General features: G+C 36.4%; 1 protein-coding gene across 1 annotated transcript in view; it reads left to right on the forward strand.

Annotated features, from left to right (window-relative positions):
- The window catches only part of LOC117394874 (integrin alpha-9-like), a 150,185-nt gene that overhangs the window by 117,913 nt on the left and 11,049 nt on the right, over positions 1-21,223 (forward strand). Inside the window, exons 19-23 of the mRNA XM_033993550.3 lie at positions 635-721; positions 4,365-4,444; positions 8,255-8,344; positions 11,411-11,519; positions 17,826-17,933. Of these exons, the coding sequence (XP_033849441.3) occupies positions 635-721; positions 4,365-4,444; positions 8,255-8,344; positions 11,411-11,519; positions 17,826-17,933 (474 nt within the window). The remainder of the gene's footprint in view (positions 1-634; positions 722-4,364; positions 4,445-8,254; positions 8,345-11,410; positions 11,520-17,825; positions 17,934-21,223) is intronic.

Here is a 21,223-nt window from a genome sequence, read left to right on the forward strand (position 1 = left end):
GGTCCTTCAACAGCACAAGGGACATGCCATTTAAAATAGATTTGATTAGGTTAACACAGTGAAGATATTCTGTTTGGTTTACATCATACTAGATCTAGTTCAGGTGGAACTAACAATAATTTACCATAGTTTACCGTGGTTTGTCTTGTTTTTTAATATAATCTACCATACCTTTCTGTGCTTTGCAATGCTTACCTATGCTTTACCATGCTTTCATTGTGCTTTGCTATGAGAACATTTTATAACAGTAGTAACAGGCTTGTCTAATTATACTCACAGTAAAAGCTTGGAATGGATCAAACTGCTATGAAAAGGTAGTCTTTGTCCCTCAGTTTATAAAGCAACTTCAGTTAATCATTTTGAGCTTCCCATAACTTTTCATGTTAGAAGTTAGAAAAGTCAAGGCCCGGTTGTTTGGAAAGGCCAGCTGGTGAGCTAGGCACTGTTTGGACAAGTCTCCACATGGGCATAAATATGGGGATTTCTTATTCCTCTGCTTTCGAGTTTGAATAGTTGCGCCGAAAGACGAGAAAAAGCCCCACTTCCTTTGGAGATATTGTCTTTGTCAGCTTCTCTCGATAAGAAGGTACAATTTCTGTGCTGCATCATTTCTTTTTTTCTTTTTTTTTGACAGGAAGAAAAGGGAATTTCCTGTGAACTTTTGGAGTTGGACTTCCTGAAGTGTAGCGTGGGATTTCCTTTCATGAGAGCACAGTCCAAGGTAGGACACACAAACACACACATTTCTATACCGACACACACACACACACACACACACACACATATACATCCCCAAATGGTCAAAGAGAATAAGAAAGTCTAGTTTGTGTCTCAGGAGTCTTTCTTTTAATCTACCAATGCTTTAGGCGTTCTGATGGCTGTTATACAGTTGTAGTCAAAAGTTTACATACCCCAATGGAAATTTATAATTTCTAGAAATTTCTCGAAAACAAATAATTATAGGAAAAATCTTTTGTAGCAAAAGTTTTGCTTTTGTGGATGAGGATGAGGAAGAGGAAAAAAAGTTACAAGAAATAGTTTTTGCAAAATTGTTCCAGTTCATTCAAATTCTGAAGACTTCTCTTGTGCACAGCCTTCTTCAACTCATACCAAAGTTTCTCAATCGGATTTAGACTGGGACTTTGACTAGGACATTCCAGAACCTTGATTTTATTCTTCTTTAATCATAATGAAGTAGATTTTGATGTGTGCTTTGGGCATTTGTTATGTTGGAATGTCCAGTTGCGCTTTAAACCAAGTTTTGTAGCGGAGGGTTTCAGATGATTGGCCAATATCTTTTGGTATGCTATGGAATCAATTTGACCATGTATTGGAACTAAATTGCCTGTGCCATTAGAGGAAAAACAGCCCCATAGAAGGGCATCACCACCTCCAGGCTTGACAGTAGGTTATTTTCTTTGTACGCCTCACCAGACTTTCTCCAAACATAACGACTATCAGCGTGACCAAGTAGCTCAATTTTTGTTTCATCACTCCACAAAACCTTTGACCAGAACTCTCATCCATCATTCAGATGCCGTTTTGCAGACTTTAAGTGATTGCCCTTGTGACGTTTTCCTAAGTGGCTTTTTCCTTGGCCTGTGACCATTGAGACCTTCACCATGCAATACTCGACCTATGGTTGAAATGGAGACCCCAGTCCCACGTGCAGTCAATTCACTTTGAAGATCTTTGGCAGCCAATCTCTGTTTGTTATTAATCTTCCTCACAATTATTTTACTTGTTCTTGGTGAAAGAACCTTCTTCCTTCCAGATCAAGGGAGCATTGTGACAGTACCACGAGTCTTGTACTTCTTGATAATAGAAACAATAGTTGAAATTGGGATACTCAAATTCTTGGAAATCTTCTTGTATCCTTCTAGAGCTTTATGAGAATAAATAATTTATTTAATTTATTAAATGCCTAAGGTCTTCAGATAGCTCTTTACTTTTTCCCATATTGACTTATTGGTAATGACAGCAATCATCCTATGCCCAAAGCCCGGGACAGACAGGCGCGACGCGGCACACAAGGCATTTGCCACCTGCATCACTGCCATTGTTTTCATATGGTGTTGGACAGATCAGCACAGGACGATATCTCTAGTTTCGCGGTGCCGCTGAGCGATACCGCTCAAATTGAATCCAGAGCGTTTTTTTCTGGCTGCCGCACGGTACTGTTGGTGGATTAACTAATCACAGCCAAGTGCTGACAACATGTGCTTGCCAGGAAAAATCATGTAACTGTTAATGAATGGTTAATTAGGGCTCCAGCCACATAATATAAGAGAACTCAGACTCACCTGTGGAGAGGGATTGGAGGAGAGAGAAAGAAAGCCAAGAGACAATTGCTACCGGTGTCAGTATTGCTGAAGGTATTTGTTTGTACAGTTTATTTATAGCTTGGTTTTGTTTGGCCCACGTACCTTTTCATTTTGTGTTTAAGAATCTGTTTTGTTTGGTTACTTTGATTATTCTTTAATAAATACATGGCAGTTTAAACCTGTGTGCCTGTGTGTCCGTACTGCTTCCTGGCCCGTGACCTCACCACACCTGCGCACTGCAACCACTCTGCCACAGGAAATCATTACAGCTATGGTCAAAAGCTTTGCATCTCGCCCTATAGAATTAATAATGTTATGCTGACATATTGAAATTACATATCGCTTTGTAGTTTTCCAAAAAATGAAAAATGTGACATTTTGAAATCTATGAAATACTGTAGTATTGTAGTTTCCGGTAGACTTTTGAGATACCATTTTGTAGTTTCTTAGATTGCATGATGTTAAATAAAATATCGAAATTATGTTCATTATAGGTTTTTTTTTTTTTTTTAAATGATGTCTGCATCCGAACATTCTACTAGGTGATGCAAAACGTTTGGCCATGGTGTGGTATTGACAACTACTGTACCGCGTAGTGCACACCGCTTCTGTGTGTCCGGGTGCAGACTAGCGGTATCGCCCCGTGAAAATGCCCAGCAGTGCCGCGCCGTGCCTGTCTGTCCCAGACTTAACCCTTTTATACTCTCTAAGAATGTTCACCTACAATCCAACAATTTCTAGACTTTTCCAGAATTAGGTTCTGCATTATCATATTGAAATTTCTAGCACCTTGTAGACAATACTATCATAGCATCAAAAGATATGAACACTTTTGAATTGGCTTTTTTGGAGTTTATTTCTTATAACTTTTTTTCCCCCTCATCCACAAAAGCAAAACTTTTGCTACAAAAGATTTTTCCTGTTATTCTTTGTTTTCGAGAAATTTCTAGAAATTATAAATTTCCATTGGGGTATGTAAACTTTTGACTGCAACTGTAATTATGAAGTGGTGAAAGTGATTCCTACACAGTCAGCACCACAGCTGTAACACATGGTGCACATTATTGTCATCCTTTCTTTATTAATGTGATCCAGCTGTATGCTGGTCCCTTGAGACACTGGCGTTGGGTGGGGAGAGGGGAGAGGGTATTGATAACTTATTTACCAAAGATTATCTTGACCCCAGGGCTAATTTCATTATACTTTTCTTGAAGAAGCCATTCTTTGTTTCTAGGCTTCTTGGATTGTGCGTTTGTTTGTGTTTCCCTAAGGCTGCCAGTGTAGACACAGTATCCCCATTATTCCCAAGCACAAGAACATTTGAGAAATTGAAACACAGGCTGCCTAATCTGATAAATTGTGTCAGTCTTGTACCCAGTTCAACAGAAACTCATGAACAAGTGAGTGGCGCGTGCTTTGCTAAAAAAAACACACATTCATTGTAACAAGTTAAGTTTTTCTGAAATGGTGACATAAACTCCATAATTGTTGATTTCAATTTTCGTACCTTGGGCTGACATGCAGTCAGTGCCACTTAATCGGGACGTCTCTGGAGAAGTAAAAATACCACAGGAGACTCCAACTCCTTCCAGAGTTCAACGTGGTTTACGCAAGTCACAGTGTAATCACGTACTCACTGCCCTGTGCTACGCGAACCTGTCTTTCTCTGAAAAGTGATCTCCGTTCATCATTTGAAAATACTGTATCTGAATTAAACAAAGTGATGTCCCAATTAAACAGCATAAATAGCATTGGGAAGAACTGTCCCCCAGAGTTGTATGCCATTTAAACAGACATCATGATGATCAGTATCCCAATTAGGCGGCGCTGACTGTACTAAAATAAGTTACCATGGAAAAGTTATAACACAACATAAACGGAGGAGATTTTCTTCAACACCAGATTATACAGGTGTTTGGCCTGTCTTTCATGATATATGCCTGCTACAGTAGCAGTACTGACAATGCTACTGAAAGTTAGTTAATAAAATGCCATAACGAATTCAGTTTCCCACCTAGAATCTTTGTTTTGTTGTTGCAGTACCACCTAGGAGTTATTTTTGACACCAGTCATCTATCCGGAGATGAGGAGAACCTGCAATTCCTTGTCAGCACACAAAGGTAAAGAGCACTTCAGGTATTAAAAGCATGTGGTTTTCAAGATTTCAAGCAGAAGGTTACTCACATTCACAGTGACCTTGGCTGCAAACCAATTTGAATCTACATTTTTAAAGATTTTGGTTCTTCTGCGACTGTGTTTAAACTCTTTCAAGAACGTGATCTGGTCACATGTTCATTTTCGGAAGCCGTAGTACTAAGCACAGTTCCTGAATAGATAGCTGAAGCGCCAGGAAACATGAGTTATATAATAGAGCTTATGACTTATTTTGCGGTTGTGCTGAAAAGGAAAAACACATTTCAAGGATCAAGCTAAAATTGCTGACCTATAAAAGTAAGTCTTTAATCTTGACTTAAAAATATTGACTGAAGCAGCATCTCTAATAGAAAAGGCAAATGAGTGCCACAATCTGGGGGCATTATAACTAAATGCACCTTCTCTTCTCCTTTTCAGTCTTACCTTTGGGAGACAGTTTTTCTTTGTGGTTGAACCTTAGACAAATATGTATGTAATTATGGGTGTTCCTGCATAAATGGGGTGGAGATAGTGAGATGTACTAAAGCTGCCGGCAATTGTGACACTTACAATTGCATCAATTTGTTGCAGGGTGTACTCACAAGCCTTGAAAATAAATGTTTATGACATTTCTGGTTTCCCCAACGTTTTGATCTATTTTGTATTAACTGTCTAGGCTACTAAGTAGGCCAAGTTAATAATAATAATAATAAAAAATAAACAAACAAACAAACAAAAAACGCTACAATTACTTAGTTTCAATTTAAAATAATATTTTATTTGCATTGTGGCAGCATGATTTATTTTGTGTTACTGGTAGCCTACAGACTAAAGTAAAAAAGAAAAGTGTGTGAGGCTGTGTGGTCCGGTGGTTAAAGAAAAGGGCATGTAACCAGGAGGTCCGCAGTTCAAATCCCGGCTCACTGACTCATTGTGACCTTGAGCAAGTCACTTAATCTCCTTGTGCTCCGTCTTTCAGGTGAGACATTTGTAAGTGACTCTGCAACTGATGCATAGTTCGCACACCCTAGTCTCTGTAAGTCACCTTGGATAAAGGCGTCTACTAAAATAAACAAATAATAATTCATTTGATTTTACTACTGTACTGTATAAGCCTACTGTACAGATTTCTATTTTTACATAATGTAATGTGCAGTCTACCCAAAACACATGTTATTAAGGCATGACCCAGTAGCCCAGCAAATAAAGCTTTGCAATAGTCATCTAGATGAAAGAAAAGCATGAATTAACTCCTCAGCATCAGACAAAGAAAGAACATCTCTCATTTTAGCAATCTTTCATAGATGATAAAAAGAAAAAGAAATGGAATATGAACCTCAAAACTCAAATCAGAATCAAATAGTCGCAGACAAAAGTACTGGCACCCTACACTTAACATAAGGTAATTCAAGAAAACACTTATATACACGTATTTAGTGAACATTAGCCACTAATTAATATAACAAAGACCAAAATACACAATTTCTGGTAGTTTAACAAACAATGTAAAAAAAAAAAAAGGCACTCAAGCAATTTCAGATATTTGTTCATTTGTTCTGTGGTACTTCTTGATTATTGCTGATTGTGGATTTTGGTATTCCTTATTTCTTTGATACTGTTCTGTAGCCATTTCCTTTGTTGTAGTTTGATACGAGTGTGTTTCTCAAATGTGAATCCAACTCTTTCGTCTTGACCATCATCTGCTGTGTTGCCAAAACTTTCTTATTCAACAGCTGTTGGAAATAATTACCTCTTTTCTGGCAATTAACTTTATAATGCAGCTTAGTTACTGTGTAATGGTTTTCAATTAATTCATTTTTTTAATTATTATTATTAGTTCTATAACATTTTTACAGACTTTTAATGGAAAGGTGCCAATACTCTTGTCATGAACAAATATTTGAAATTGCTTACGGCATTTATTTTTTATAAAGATTTTCAGTTAAACTACCAGAAATTGTGTATTTTGGTCTTTGTCATATTAATTAGTGGCTAATGTTCACTAAATGCTTGTATTTAACATGTTTTCTTGAGTGATCTTACACTAAGTGTAGGGTGTCAATACATTTGTCTGCGACCGTATAACACCAACATTTCTCACATCAGATTTTATATTAGAGGTCAGGTTACCCAAATCTGTTTGTAAGGCATTTGCAAGCTGCAGTTGTTGCTGAGAACCTAACAGCAAAACTTTCAAGAATACGGCCCTAGGTCCCCTCACCACCTAAACATAATTAATATGTATTGCGTGTAAAGCCTGATGTTTGTATATGTGCATCTTTTCCTTTTTTTTCTTCTTTAAAACCATCTGCAGGCTTTCCAGAGAGTGACCCTGAAGTTTAAAAGAAACGTCATTACTCTACTTAGACTTGTTGACCTTTTCAAGTTAAATTTCCCATCTGGAGAAGCAGGATATTTGCTTCCTAAACATTCTGGGAAACCCTTTTAGAAAGGCATTGTATTCTTTTCTCTTTCTTTCTGGCAGCTTTAAATGTGATGACAAAGGACATTAGACACCCATACACTAGTGCAGTCCTGTCTGCCTGCTCTGTCTGCTCCCATGTGCTATACAATGGTACCATCTTCATCTGGAGCTATGGGGCTGTAGCATTTTAGAAAGGTGGCTTACACGCCCCAAAACTCAATTTAAACATACAGCTATGACCAAAAGTTTTGCATCACCTAAAATTTTAGGATGGAGACATCATTTAAAAAAAAAAACTGTATGAACTACAAAGCGGTATGTAATTAAATATGTTAACCTAACATTATTTGTTTGTTTCATTTGAAATTAATTAATTATATAGGGTGATGTACACGTTTTGGCCAAAGCTGTACACTAAGGCAAATGGGAGCAAGTTTATAAGTTACTCTGTAAAATTGCTACAAAAATAGTAGCAACATAAGGGTAAAAAAAGGGTTTTCCCTGTGACGTTTCATGATGTCATAGCCAATTTGCATGTGTCGCAACGTTTTCCGCCAACTCGCATAAAATATATTCACTGGATGATTTTCTATACAGTTTTTCGCTCGCTAGTCTAGCACGTATACATTCTACCGAGCAAGCACCTTCAAAAATGGAAATGAACCTTGATCCAGTTAATAATAATAATAATAATAATAATAATAATAATAATAATAATAATAATAATTCCTTGCAGATACTTTTAGTTTACTTTTTATTCGAAATTTTTCACCGTGTTTATTTATTAAAAAAACAATGTTGTTTCTTTGGTCGCTGATGCAATATATATATATATATATATATATATATATATATATATATATATATATATATATATATATATATATAAGAGGATTTGGAGTATGCCTATTTGAAAATGTTACTCGCAGTTAAAAAATAAAACAACCTGTAGTGAGTGAGCTTCTCATGCAAGTAAAAACGTCTTAAAAGTCGACTTAAACCGTTTCCAAAGCGTTTGTCGGATATATTTTCTTATTTGCATACGTTTTACCAAGCTTAAAAAAAAAAACCATATGAGTATTTTGCTGCTTACAACTAAACCAGCAAAGAATCAATATATTGTACCGGAACTAAGTACTGTACCAGGTCTGACCAGTTCTGGCTGTTGCAGGAATTTCTGACACTGCAAAAAATTACCTCTAGGGTCAAGTTCAGTGAGTAGTGTTTTTCTGTATGTGTTTTATAGATTTCTTTCAGTAGACAGAAATGTAAACAAATTTTGTTTTATTTAATTTTGTAATATTTGTCTGCTTATTCTTTTATTTATTTATTTATTTATTTATTTATTTATTTATTTATTTATCGCTTCTAGTGCCAACCCAGAACACGAGAGCACATTATCAGACAACACCCTTCACCTGTCTGTCCCTCTGATCCATGAAGTGGACACAACAATCACAGGGTATGTAGAGCACAGGTCATTCATTTCTTTAGACACATGTTGAATATGAAAGAAGTAGCTATTTACAAATGTTGTTTTGCCTTTTCCCATTGATACTCTCGTCCAATTTAGAATTTATTTTTAGTTTAATTTTCTTTCTCACTTCCTATGCCAGAAGACCTGCCAACAGTAAGTCGTTTTGAGTGTTTACTGTATATTTTTTAATTTGTGGAATTGAAAGGCTCAAGCTGTTTTACTGAGTTAGAAAACGCCTGGTCTGTTTCTGACCTCAAGATTGAAATCCTGCATTTCTTTCAGTGCAAACTCATACTTCATTGTGTGCAAATGGTCCTCTTTAACACTGATGAAAACCATTAAGGATCCCCATAGGATTCTGGTTATAAACTTCATCTAATCCCGTGACACAGATCAAACTTTTGTCCATTACAATATTCTTTAGATATGTATGATTTTGTGTTTAATGTTTCTACTCTTAAAAAAATATTATAGAGTGAAAAATTGTTTGGGGACACGTGGGGTTGTATTCATAAAAAAAAGTTCAGTCACATGTTTTGCAACTGTTTTTATAAACTGCTGTATCAAAGAGAAGGAATCCTGCAAAAAAAATCTGAACATCGCTAAAACACAGATTTATAAAAATGTTTACAACAAAATTTGTCAGTTTTTTTGGAGAAGAAAATACATGTTTTGTTACAAAACAAGTAACAAAATATTCAGAAGGCTTATTTGGGGAACTCAGATGTGTTTGATGCTAGTTATGTAACAGTAAAACTTAAAAAAATGTATTGATTTATTTTCAACACTGTATAAAGTATGAATTACTTGAAAGTTTACTTCTTTATTATTTAAAGAGACAGCTGCCCTATTCAATACACTGTAGCATATTAGTATATTTCCCAAATGTTTGATATTTTATTTTAAAACACTGAAACTCAAAATCAATTATTGTAAGGTGACATTGGTTTTAAAGCGCTGATCCTGAGCTCAGTTTCGGCTCAAAATCTGATCCTATTTCGATCTTGCTTCATACCAAGACCAGAATCGGATCGGAGCTTGATCGAACGTTTTTAAAATGGACCATGCATCATCAAAATACATAACTGAAACCTTTTTAAAATTGCTAAAATAATATTTAAATAAGCACTATAATGAATTTGGATAATTAACGATAACTTAATATAGTTTATATTAGGGATATCCAAAAACATTTCCTTCAGATTGAAATGGAGATCATGTAATGTATTAGAAAACATTAAAATGGTTAAATGCATTAGCCTATAAAGCACAGTGGCAGAAAAAAAATGTGTGGGACACATCTTGTCTTTGTTTTGGTTTTTTGGTCATCCAGAAATAATAGCAAAGCTCTTTGTGAAATGTACTGGCAACATGCAAGGTATTACAAGCCAGTATCAACATAATCTAAATCATTTTATTTATATCTGAAAGCATATTTCATTAAATCCCACCCAGTAATGTTTTTTTTTATACAGTGGAGCCCTGTGATGAATATGCTTTAGGCAAGTATACAAGTGCAGCTGAGCTTTGGTAAGAGGCTAACGAGATAGTGTCAGTCCAGGTTTGGCTTGGCAGGAGAGGTTTATGAAGCGACTGCTGTTTTGAAATCAAGCATATTAGTTACTGTAAGTTTATTGCAACTACTGTACCAACAACATTTCCCTCCACATTTCCTGGCGATGTCAATGGCCTCAGGATGTCGTGACAATGAGCAAGTGATGTCATACAACAACAGGATGTTTCTACCTTTGTATGCTAAACTAGGCATTTTAAATCTATCAGTTCATTGTATACCTATTTAATATTTTGGTATAGGTATTATGTATGATTCTCTATTGTTTCTGCTTATATAATTATTTATCATACTAACACTGCTTCTGAAAAGATGCACTGTGCACTGAAGCCCATAGGTGAAGCACTGTGTGATTCCTCGCCTTACTTCCCCAGTACCGAGGAGTCTTGTCAGAACCCTTTGGCATAGCAACTAATGATTTATTGAGAGATTCATGCAGAACACACATACTAGGATATTAAATAGGTACAAAATAAAATATTACAAAAATGCAGATAAAGTATACTAGAGGACAGTTTTTGCAGTGAGGGATGAGCACTGATATTCTGAACAGAGCCACAGGTGTCTGGAGTGTGTTTGAGGTCTGCCCTTAATGGTATATAGCATCCAAGCTCTGAGTCAATGCTGGCAGGGTTCCTAGAGGGGGGAAGGTTATCGATTCATTCCCCTTATCCTTGAAAGTGCAATGGAGAGTGATAAGTTTCAGTTTGCCAAGTAGCTTATCAATTTAAAAATGTTCAGAACTGTACAGGTTTGCTATATTCCTGTTAATATCCTTTTATCTGGGTGGTAGGGCAGACTGTTTTAGCCACCACAAACAGACCTTGAAGATTATTTTTTCTAAGATGATATTTTTTGTACTTCGTTGCACATTCCATTCTATACAAGTGGTGCAAATCCTATCTAACTTTTGAGATTTAGCTGGTGCTACAGTGTGCTTGTCAGATTGTCCTGTTTTAGAAAGCAATGCTATTTTCCTGAAAGGAAGTGAAATCTAACCCATAACCCGTAACCCTCAGAAGCTGCAGAAATAAGAGTCTCCTATTACAATTATCAATCCAGTAGGTTCTGTAGTTGAGGATATTCATATTTGGATAATGACTAGCACTTTTCTTAAAGTCAGTGTATCCCTAATTCACAGGTCATATTGGCTGCCTGATATTCTTCAGCATTTAATTTGGATTGTGCCACACTCGTCGTTTGTTGATCATGTCCAGGCAACATCCACACAACAGTCCTTTTATCACTAGGATATGTCTGGGTTCAGAAACTATTTTGACAACAAACAGGAGCCAAAGCTTTTCCTTTCCTTTTTTAAACACTGCTAATAAGAAACAACTGTGTACCCTTAAAGGAGCCTTTGAATTATTTTATACTTTGCAAAACACTAAAAATCAGGTCAGGACAATTATTTTTCCTCCCGTAACTATAAAACATACTGTGGTGGTAGATGTAGTAATATTTCCTGTCATTCTCAGGGTGGTTTCCCCTACCTCCTTTGTGTATGGAGACTCAGTGAATGCCGCCAGATTCGTTCAGATGGATGACATGGAGTGTCTCTTCCAGCCTCTCAACTACACCTTCCAGGTAAAAGTGCTTCTGGTATTCTTAAGTCCACATTTCTCATGTCTCGGTCTGTTCTTGCAGAGATATGATTAGCACTTTATTCTTGCATTCTTTGATTCTACTCTGATTTATCCCCCTTAAAACAATATAGCCATTAATATATATCTTACCAACAGACAGCACATATTCGACCTAAACCATGTAAATATGCTAAACATGTAATTATAGCCATACAGTAATACGACAGTACCATATGAAATGTATTACTTACACATCCTATTTTAATTAAATATATAACCCACATCAGAATATAAAATACAGGTTTGTATTAAGTTTGGGTTAAATCAATGGCACTATACAGTATACATTTCCTTCAAAGTACATTACAACAACCCACATTTACACTTAATCCCTTTAGACAAGAATTAATCACTGCCTGCTCCTCCTCCCTGTGGTGAAGAGATAGCCACCACTGTTTTAAAGTTTATTTAGTGCATGAGCGCAACTTAAGCATAGGAACAGGTTCAAGTAAAATTTGAAGTGCTGAGAGCTCTCTCCCCAGAAGGCTGTGTGTCCGTCAAGGAATCCACAAACAATACAAAGTTCTGCACCACAGCAAGACATGCAAGAAGCCTTGGGGTACAGGAAGGGACAGAGTGTATGCTGCCAAGACAATCAAGAGCGAGATTCTGTTTTACACAAACCTAATGCTGTTTTGTTCTACTCAACAACAGTTGGGGTCTCTAAAAATAGGCATAGATTTTGCTAAAAAATAAACACTGTTACAAATTTAGATTTACATTTTTTTTTTAACAAAGCACCTTTGTAAATGCTCATACAGATCGATCAATCACCTGTTAGCACCTCGTTACTGAGCGACTACTGTACTGTGTGCTGAGAAACTGACACTGACAGCACCAGACGCAATGACAGAGGAAAAAATTCTCTCAGTTGTGTTACCTTGCCGACCATAAAGCTCCGCCTGAAACTGACATAACACAAGTAAAATGTTTATTTTACTGTCTATTTACAAAAATGCTGGCTGGCTATGAATTACTGTCTACAATAATTAATGTACTCACGTACATATGCAGTCTTCACTAAAGTCCCAATTTAAAGACAGTACGTTTCATTGTAGCCCTTGGGATGAAATTTTTAACCGATTAGCCTTTTTTTTTTTAAATTAGCAGTGGGAGAAAACTGCTTCAGCAAGTACAGTAGAATCTGCCAGAACTGACGTACGCTGTCTACTGGTTTAGATACTAATGAGAGCATAACAAATACAAAAGAAAAACGAGGAAAACGCATATCTTTTCAAGAACGCTGGGAGACTTTGTATAAATGGATTTTATATTTTTAAACCCTACAACAACAGTTCTGCTTGTGAAGAGCATCCACACTATAATTTGACAGAACAGGTGATTTATTTGCACTGTAAGGGACCTTAATTTCCCCCATTGGTGCTCGAGCCCCGGAGCACTCACGGAATCACAGCCTGTGCACCTATTATCAGTGATTAAAGCCTGGTTTTCAGACTAAATGATTATCGCTCACCAATACTGTATTGGTATAAGAAAAGTGTGTTTTAAAAAAGTAATTTCAGCTTCCAATCACTTAAAATATGATGACGATAATGTAAACAACACCAAGCTACAGACAGCAAGTCCCAACCTTTAAATGTGTTACTGTTTATAGATAAGAACTCAACTTTATTATTAATATATTGTGTTACTATGTTTTAAGAAACCTACTACGATAATGTTCATTATGGTAATTGTTTGTTTATTAGTTTTAAAATGTTTAGTAAAATGTGACCAATTGTTTGACCTCTTTAGTACAACCAGTCCCCTTTGCTAATGACATCTTCAGTCAGGGTCGTAACCCAGTATAAATCAACACATTTTTGTAAAATGACTTTACACTTCAAAAGATGCAATGCGTTTCAGTAAATTCAAATGATAAACTTTGCATCCCGCGCAGAGGGAGAACACAAACGTAAAACGCCACTAAGTGGGGTTGACATTGTAGGGATAAAGGGTGGTTTCAGTTCCGAGTGACTGTTTTCTAAGCATTATTTGTGAATGCTTATTCACCACTGCTACACCACATTAGAAAATGGACTTCCCTGCATTTTTTTAACGCAAGAATAAACGTGATAGTATATGTGTACATTTGTTTTAAGCACTCGCCCAGAGGACTACAGAGACACAGACATCAACTAGACATCAGATTTAATCCGCCTCGGGCGAGCATGCGTTTCTAACCCTGTAATGTCACAATCTACATACAATGTGAAACTGGTTTAATTTTACACCAGTCTTCACCAGTCTTTTATCATACGCTCCTAGCCTCAGATAGACATTTCAAATTGATTTGGCTGTAATCCGATAAGTTTATACTGTTTTAGCCAGTGCATGCATTCTTTCATGTTTTTTCACCATCTTAATTTTGTGATTATGGGGACACACTGGTTAAGTGGCCACAAGTAACTTTATTCATCGAGGACAGCAGCTGGACATGTTGATTCACAGAAGGGAGAGGGTGAAAGCTGAACCAAAACAATGTTATATAATAAAAATGTTTTGTAGCGCGCAATTACTCTGTCTCTGTAGTCTAAATGATTTGGTGTGCACATGATTTTGTAAACCGCACATCATTTATTGTAAAAGAAAATATTCACACAATAAACCACAAACCACTTGAAAATTATAAACAAGGTGTAGGCAACATACAATCATAGACCACAGTGTAGTTTACAAATAAATTGAAACACTTTTTTAGCTTAAAAAAACACAGCCAAATAAAATACGAGTAAAATCTACTTGCATGTCTAGCAAATATTCTCCATAATAACGACCTTAATTACACCATATATATAGACAACTTGAAGACATCAAAGTGCTATTTGAAATACAACTTGAAACAAATTATTCTACAATAGTAATATTAGTGCTTGTACTTCTTGTCAAACGGGATGCATTCTTGCAGAACTCCGCATGTCACTGTGGTCTGGACAGAACACGCTCTGGTCTGTCAAGTTATGGTGAAAAGTGCACAAAACAAAGATAAGCACAACAAAAGTAAACTTTCATACCTTCCAATATTCCCATTAAATCTCAAATGTACTTTTTTTTTTTTTTTTTTTTTTTTACCTTATCTAAATGTTCTGTGGTAGTGCCCTACGAGGCAGCTTCCTGATTGATGGATGAAAGATATTTAGCATCAATATTTGCTACCATTAAATAATGTACCCATTTCTCTCTGTATGATTTGTGATGCTCTAAACTTATTTTTAACACAACATTGAGAAAGAAGCACATTGCTAACCACCAGACCGCAACATACAATTTGAATATGACACAAACTACATCAAAGGTGGGGCCTTTGCTTGTACCAGAAATGTGTGGGTCTTGATGAGAGAACAGAATTCCCCAGGATTGTATTCACATGCAAACTGAATCTTGTTTATTACGATTTCAGTTGTCATTGCCTTGTTGTTTTTTTCCTTTTAATATTGAGATCCCTAGTAACTGCCAAATTTTTCTTTACAAATGTGAATCTTTTAGAATGCAAATTAGTACATGCAGTTTGCAATTAGTATCATAAGATGTTCAGTTTACTAAAAAGTCAATGGAAAATAGCAGTGCCTGAATAAACATGATTTAATTATTTAAGAAATGAACTTTTTATTTCTCTTGAACTTTCACTTAACATCCAAATATTGAAGTGTGTGATATGTAAAAGAAATATAGTGGTTGATCTCTCTTGTTTATACTGTGACACACTGATGAGACACAGTGATTAAGGCACTAGCCAAAATGTTTTTCTACTTTGACCTTGTTTGGGGATAAATAGTATTATTATTATTATTATTTGTTTATTTAGCAGACGCCTTAACCCAAGGCGACTTGCAGAGACTAGGGTGTGTGAACTATGCATCAGCTGCAGAGTCACTTACAATTACGTCTCACCCGAAAGACAGATCACAAGGAGGTTAAGTGACTTGCTCAGGGTCACACAATGAGCCAGTGATTGAGGTGGGATTTGAACCGGGGACTTCCTGGTTATAAGCCCATTTCTTTAACCACTGGACCACACAGCCTCCTTAGTAGCAGTGTAACAGCAGAGAAAAGGTTAACTTTGGCCCACTCATTGAAACAAAAGCTTTGAAAACTTTAAACATGCCAATATGAATAAAAATATATTTTTATTTTAAAGTACTGTAAGTTATTTATAAGAGTTTGGCTTTAAACCTGTTGTTCATTTGTATATCACTTTTTTTTTTTAAACTCCTGCTAGTTTGTTTTACCTAATACAAACTTTTAACTACCAATTCCTACATATCTTTTGGTGATTACCAATGAAAATAATTTTATTACACACCAATGCTTAACAGCTTTCTCGCATGTCTTCTAACTAGTCATTCTCCATACTTTCACTTAAACTCAGATGCAGTTCATTTATCCAATCACAACACTATACCTGAGTCCGCATGCAATTCTAGGTGCAGCACAGACAGTCAGTGTGAAAGGGTCGCTCACCTGGTAAAGACAACACGTCACATTGGCTCTGGCGCTCACGCAATTTAGGGAGACAAAATCATCAGGGACTGCTTCTCCTCACCATGCTACAGTATATTCTATTGGCCAGGTGCCCGATGAGTTCAAGTGGACACCTGCAGGGCTAGCCTTTGTCTTCCAGGGAAAAGTAACCAGCTGACATCTACTGTAGAGCTCCTGGATGTAAATAGGCAATTGGCTTGGCTAAACTTTATACAGTGGAGGACAGTCACTGACCATGAGTTATCCTGAACTATTGCTGCAGTGAGAGAACATAATTGGTAGTGCTAGGAGTTTGTCACAGAAAGTTTGGACGTAAATCATGGAGCAGTCACGGTCAATGCGTTCAAAATCATGGAGAAAATGACAGAGGGAGAATAAAGTCACTGGGATAAAAAAAAATGAACTGCCTTTAATAAAAGCATATTGTGGCGCCTGGTGCGCACAGGTTCAGCAAAGAAGGATGAGACGAGCAAGTGGAATCTCAGTGTGTTGCTTTTTTTATTTGCTCTGCAATGGTGACTACCGACTAACAGTAGCATTTATAAGCGCTGAACTAAGCAGAGAATAAAGACGCAAACGGGAAAAGGTAAGCAGACGGGAAGCGTAACACACTTTGGGAGCGAGAAATACACACACGAGGATAACACAAAGAGGGTGTGGGGCTGACAAGAGACATGTGTACATTAAAGTAAGTGCAACCATACAACAATTAAACAACAAGTGGAACAATAATTTAAATTAAAAAGAGAAAACTGTTCAATGTATGTCCCGCAGCGAATGCTGGCAGTTAGTATAACACACACACACACACACACACACGCACACACTGAATTTATGAACTGTTAACATAACTTTCAAGAAGTATTTAATCGAAGAGCTTAGTTTGATTCCGAATTTGTTTTCCTTCTCCAAAAAAAAAAAAAAAAACAGGAAAGCAAAAATTCAATCTCTCTGTGAAAATGAAAAGTTCAAAAACAATGTCTCTGCTCACCGATTTCATCTGTTGTGGTGCAAGTTCATTGTTTTTTGTATTTTTCTTTTCACGTTTTATTCTGGTACAGCATGTTGTATGTTGAGAGGTTTGTTGGCTTAATGGAACACCGGTTTTCCCTAAGAACATTGTGTAGAGAGAAAATGTTCTCATTTTTGACAGTGCCAAGGGCTGCAACGCATCCTGAGCAAAGTATGGTGTCAGAGCTAGTTCAAAATATGTAATTATTTATTCAAATTAATAAACGATGAACATTTTTTTTTTTAAATGCAAAATTTAATGTTAATAAGATAAACACTTTCCAATAAAATCACATACAGATGTAACACAATTTACTGACATCCCCGCAAGTCACGCACATCAGCAAAAATGGTGGACACTAGCAAAACTCATGGAATCTGTGACACCCACGACCACCGTGACTAAATCCCAGCCCTGATAATTAGGCATTCTAAAATGTGCCCCTTAAATTAAGTAAGAGGCTCAGGTGGGGTCCTAAAATCTGTTGCACAGGAAGTGAATGAATGAGTGTTGTGGTAGGATAAATGAGCTCTCAAGTCAAAGTGTGAAAATAAACCAACTAAGAAAAATAAAAAAGATCTTGTGAGAAAGCTGGTTTGCTAATTAGGTAAGACACTTTTACACCTGTAAAGAATACAGTACATGGCCATTTTTATAACTGCAGTTAATTATTTTCCCTTCCATGTGCCAATAATGTGTGCTTTCTTTAATCTAACTTTTTTTACGAAGAATAATGGGCCTTTTTCTCTCCAGGTTATTAACAGTGGGCCAAGCCGTTTGCCTGGCTCAATAGTACACATTCTGCTTCCCAATCGGCTCGGAAGCAGCGGAGCCGAGATGCTGCATGTTCAAGAGACAGTGGTATGTGTTATTTATTTACCATGTTCCAGTTAAAGATCCCTTATACAAGTTCTCTACAGTAATACTGCCCAGGAATTCTGCAGTGTACCATGTTTATACTGTGGCTATATTACTGTCCCCTTTTCATAATGTTTGCAGCCATTGTGAGGGGTTCCAGTTGCAGTTATTCAAATATTATGGTTTTCCAGACTTTTCTGTGCATTACCATACTTGCCTGTAATTTAGTTTGTTGTTGTTTTTCTATAATTTACCATAATTTACTATGATGCTACTATTGTATGCCATAGTAAACATACTATAGTTTAACTTGCAATTAAATAACTTGTTAGATTCTAGGGGTTCTGTGTATCATATTCTGTTTATTTTACCATATAATATGCCAACATATGCCCTGTGGGTAGTCAGTCTGGGGAGAACAAACATTTATGTCTCTGTCTGTCTGTCTGTTTGTTTGTATGCATGTCTGTCTACATTCATATCCTCCAGGGTAGTCCCCTGTCCTATTCAAAAGTACATATGCAAACATTTCAGGAAAAGGAGACAGAAGTTATAAAACAAGCGTGCACTGATGCCTAGTGCAGAAAGGATTGTCTTTTCTCTAAAGCAGCTGTTTTCAAACTGGAGTACTCGAGCGCTTCTCAGGGGGTACGCGAGAAAAATCCTGTAATGGCAGACAACAGATTATTATTATTATTATTTTTTACCACATTGTAGTACTGTGCGACTTAGCAATCTAATTAACGATTTTGAATCTCCTTTCAAATAAAACCACAGCCGTACTGGTGTACGTTTCCTTTCTGCTGGACGAGGTTAACTATAAAACACCCAACCGGCTGCTGACAGCGAGTGAGCGTTGAGCTCACATGGCTAAATTACACATTTAAACATCATGGCGTGGTTCTGCAGTCTGTAGGCTAAAAAGAAAAAAAAATCATTGTATGATGTTGCTTCTTTTAAAAATGTGTAGTATTTCCTAGGTACGTTTACTTTATGGAGTGTAAATGTTCAGTGTTTGTAGTTTAATCAGTTCAGTGTGTTTTATCTAAATTTATGTTTTTAAATAACAGTATTATTGAGTTGAGCAGGCAGCTGTGCCGCCCTACTTAGACAGTGAAATCACTGCGCTGGAGCTGGAGCGTACATGACTGTGTTATCTTTATTTGCAGTGCTTTATGTGTTTGTTCACTATGACTAGTTCGTTGAAGAACTCCTTTTTCCAGTGATTGCATTAGCCTAGGCATGTACGCCGCTAATTATTAGGCTAATAAAAGCAAAAGCACGGTATTATTATTATTATTATTACAAAAATGGAATCGCAGGATTAAAAATCAATCAATCAATCAATCAATCAATCCTGGGATTGGGAAGTGTCTGGAATTGGATTCCCTACTCCAGACCTATTGAGTGTGTTCATATCATATAGCGAGTGCCCATCAACAAGCTGTCTGGCAGCTGATTAACATGAACAGACGACTGCACTAAACACTAACATGTAAGCGTTTTGCTAAAAGTCATTTTTGACTGCATGATATAAATGTCACCTTTCTACTTTCATCAAATTTAGCTTTTGGAAATATTCACTTAAAAAAATGTGCTTATTCTGGCTGGATTCGATACCGCACAAGACACACTTAGCATTTTAAATGTCCAGCTCAAGTGTTAAACGATAACATTCAAGTTAAATAAATAATAATAAAAAAAAACACATATTCAATGTATTATTCAATATTCACACAATTCCGCATGCTACTTGATTTTTTTAAAAAATTGCTGTATTTGTAAATTTTTAATTGTTTTTATGCAAAATGCCCCGTCTCTTTTCTCTCTACACTTCTGCATTTGTTGGAAGAAGTGCACGACTTTTGTTGAGAATTGCTTTCTGATTTTGTTTTAAATTAGAACCCTAGGTTTTGTTTTTCAAAAGCATAACCTGTTTTTGGACTCGTTTTGCCATACTTATTGGTCTGGATTTTGAAATAATTTTACAAAGCATTTTTAGTTTTAATTTTATTTTATTTAATTAGTTTAACAGCAGTTTTCCATGAACAGTAATTGGCTGAACTCGAGCCCCTCCTCCTTCCTTGTGTGCCTTCTGAGCCAGCAAATCGAGGCTTGTTTATTTTCTTTTAATGACCCGCTTAAATTTTTTTGTTCTGTTCGTTCATTTTAAAATACAGAATAACATATCCTTGTATATGGGCTGCATTGTTTACTAATCAGGGTGTAGTTTTACTGAAATCTGTGATAAAAAGCAAGCAAGTCCATCACATTGGTAGGTAAGCATTTTAAAAAATATATATTTTCAGTTAATATCAATAAGTACTTAAGCCTAGTAATTAGAAAATACAATTTTTTTTTCTGTTTTCATAGGTATATTATGACCCTATCTCAGATGGGGGTACGCGGTAGACTAGATTTTTTTGGAAAGGGGTACGGGGCCTATAAAATTTGAAAACCACTGCTCTAAAGGATAAACAGCTATCTGTTGTGTGTTTTGGCAATTCATGTAGACTTCACTCATTGAAATGAATTTAAATTCTTTGGATCAGCAGTTTGTGGTTTCCATTTAACTCTTGCCAGGCATAGGTTTGAAATCAAATTCAAATATTGTGGTTTACACATTCCTCTAGGATCTCTGTTTTAATTCCTATAACACTCATTTTATGGACCAGCAATTGCTTTATTTCTATTGAACTAGAGCCTCTCGAACCCCTGGAATTTAAGTGCTTCCCTTAACTGCAGACTAACATTTTGGCTAATGCCGTTGTCACTGTTGTTTTAAAGACATCTGTCTATGTGACTTGACTATGTTTTACCTTAGAATGCATTAGAATGTATTAATGGAGAAATTATGGAGGTATCTTAATAATGCTAGTTCCCGGAAATATAAATACAGTCAAAGTGACAGATTATGGTATTACCAGTTGCATGGGGAATGTCTCAGAAGTTTAAAGCACCCCTGTTGCCTCAAAAGGGCTCTCAAAATTATCTCCACATACAGCTGGCACAGTGGCTTAAGAAATACAGCATAGAACAAATTTGTTTTTTCCATACTCCCACTGGGGGCAGTGTTGCAGGGAGACATGTGAGTGGTTACACTCAGGTGTACCAGCTGTACATGGAGAGAATACATGTCTGAGAGCCCTTTTAATGTCCTCCGAATGCAATGTAACAAATACATCCTACTGTCCAAAGTACAGTTTCTAAAACAAAAGAAACAGATTGGTTGCTAAGCAGCTCAACCTTTAGGGGCCGAAATCTAACCACCCATTTTTTTCACAGCTACAGAA

This window comes from Acipenser ruthenus, chromosome 3, assembly GCF_902713425.1.
Source record: "Acipenser ruthenus chromosome 3, fAciRut3.2 maternal haplotype, whole genome shotgun sequence".
Lineage (NCBI taxonomy): Eukaryota > Metazoa > Chordata > Actinopteri > Acipenseriformes > Acipenseridae > Acipenser > Acipenser ruthenus.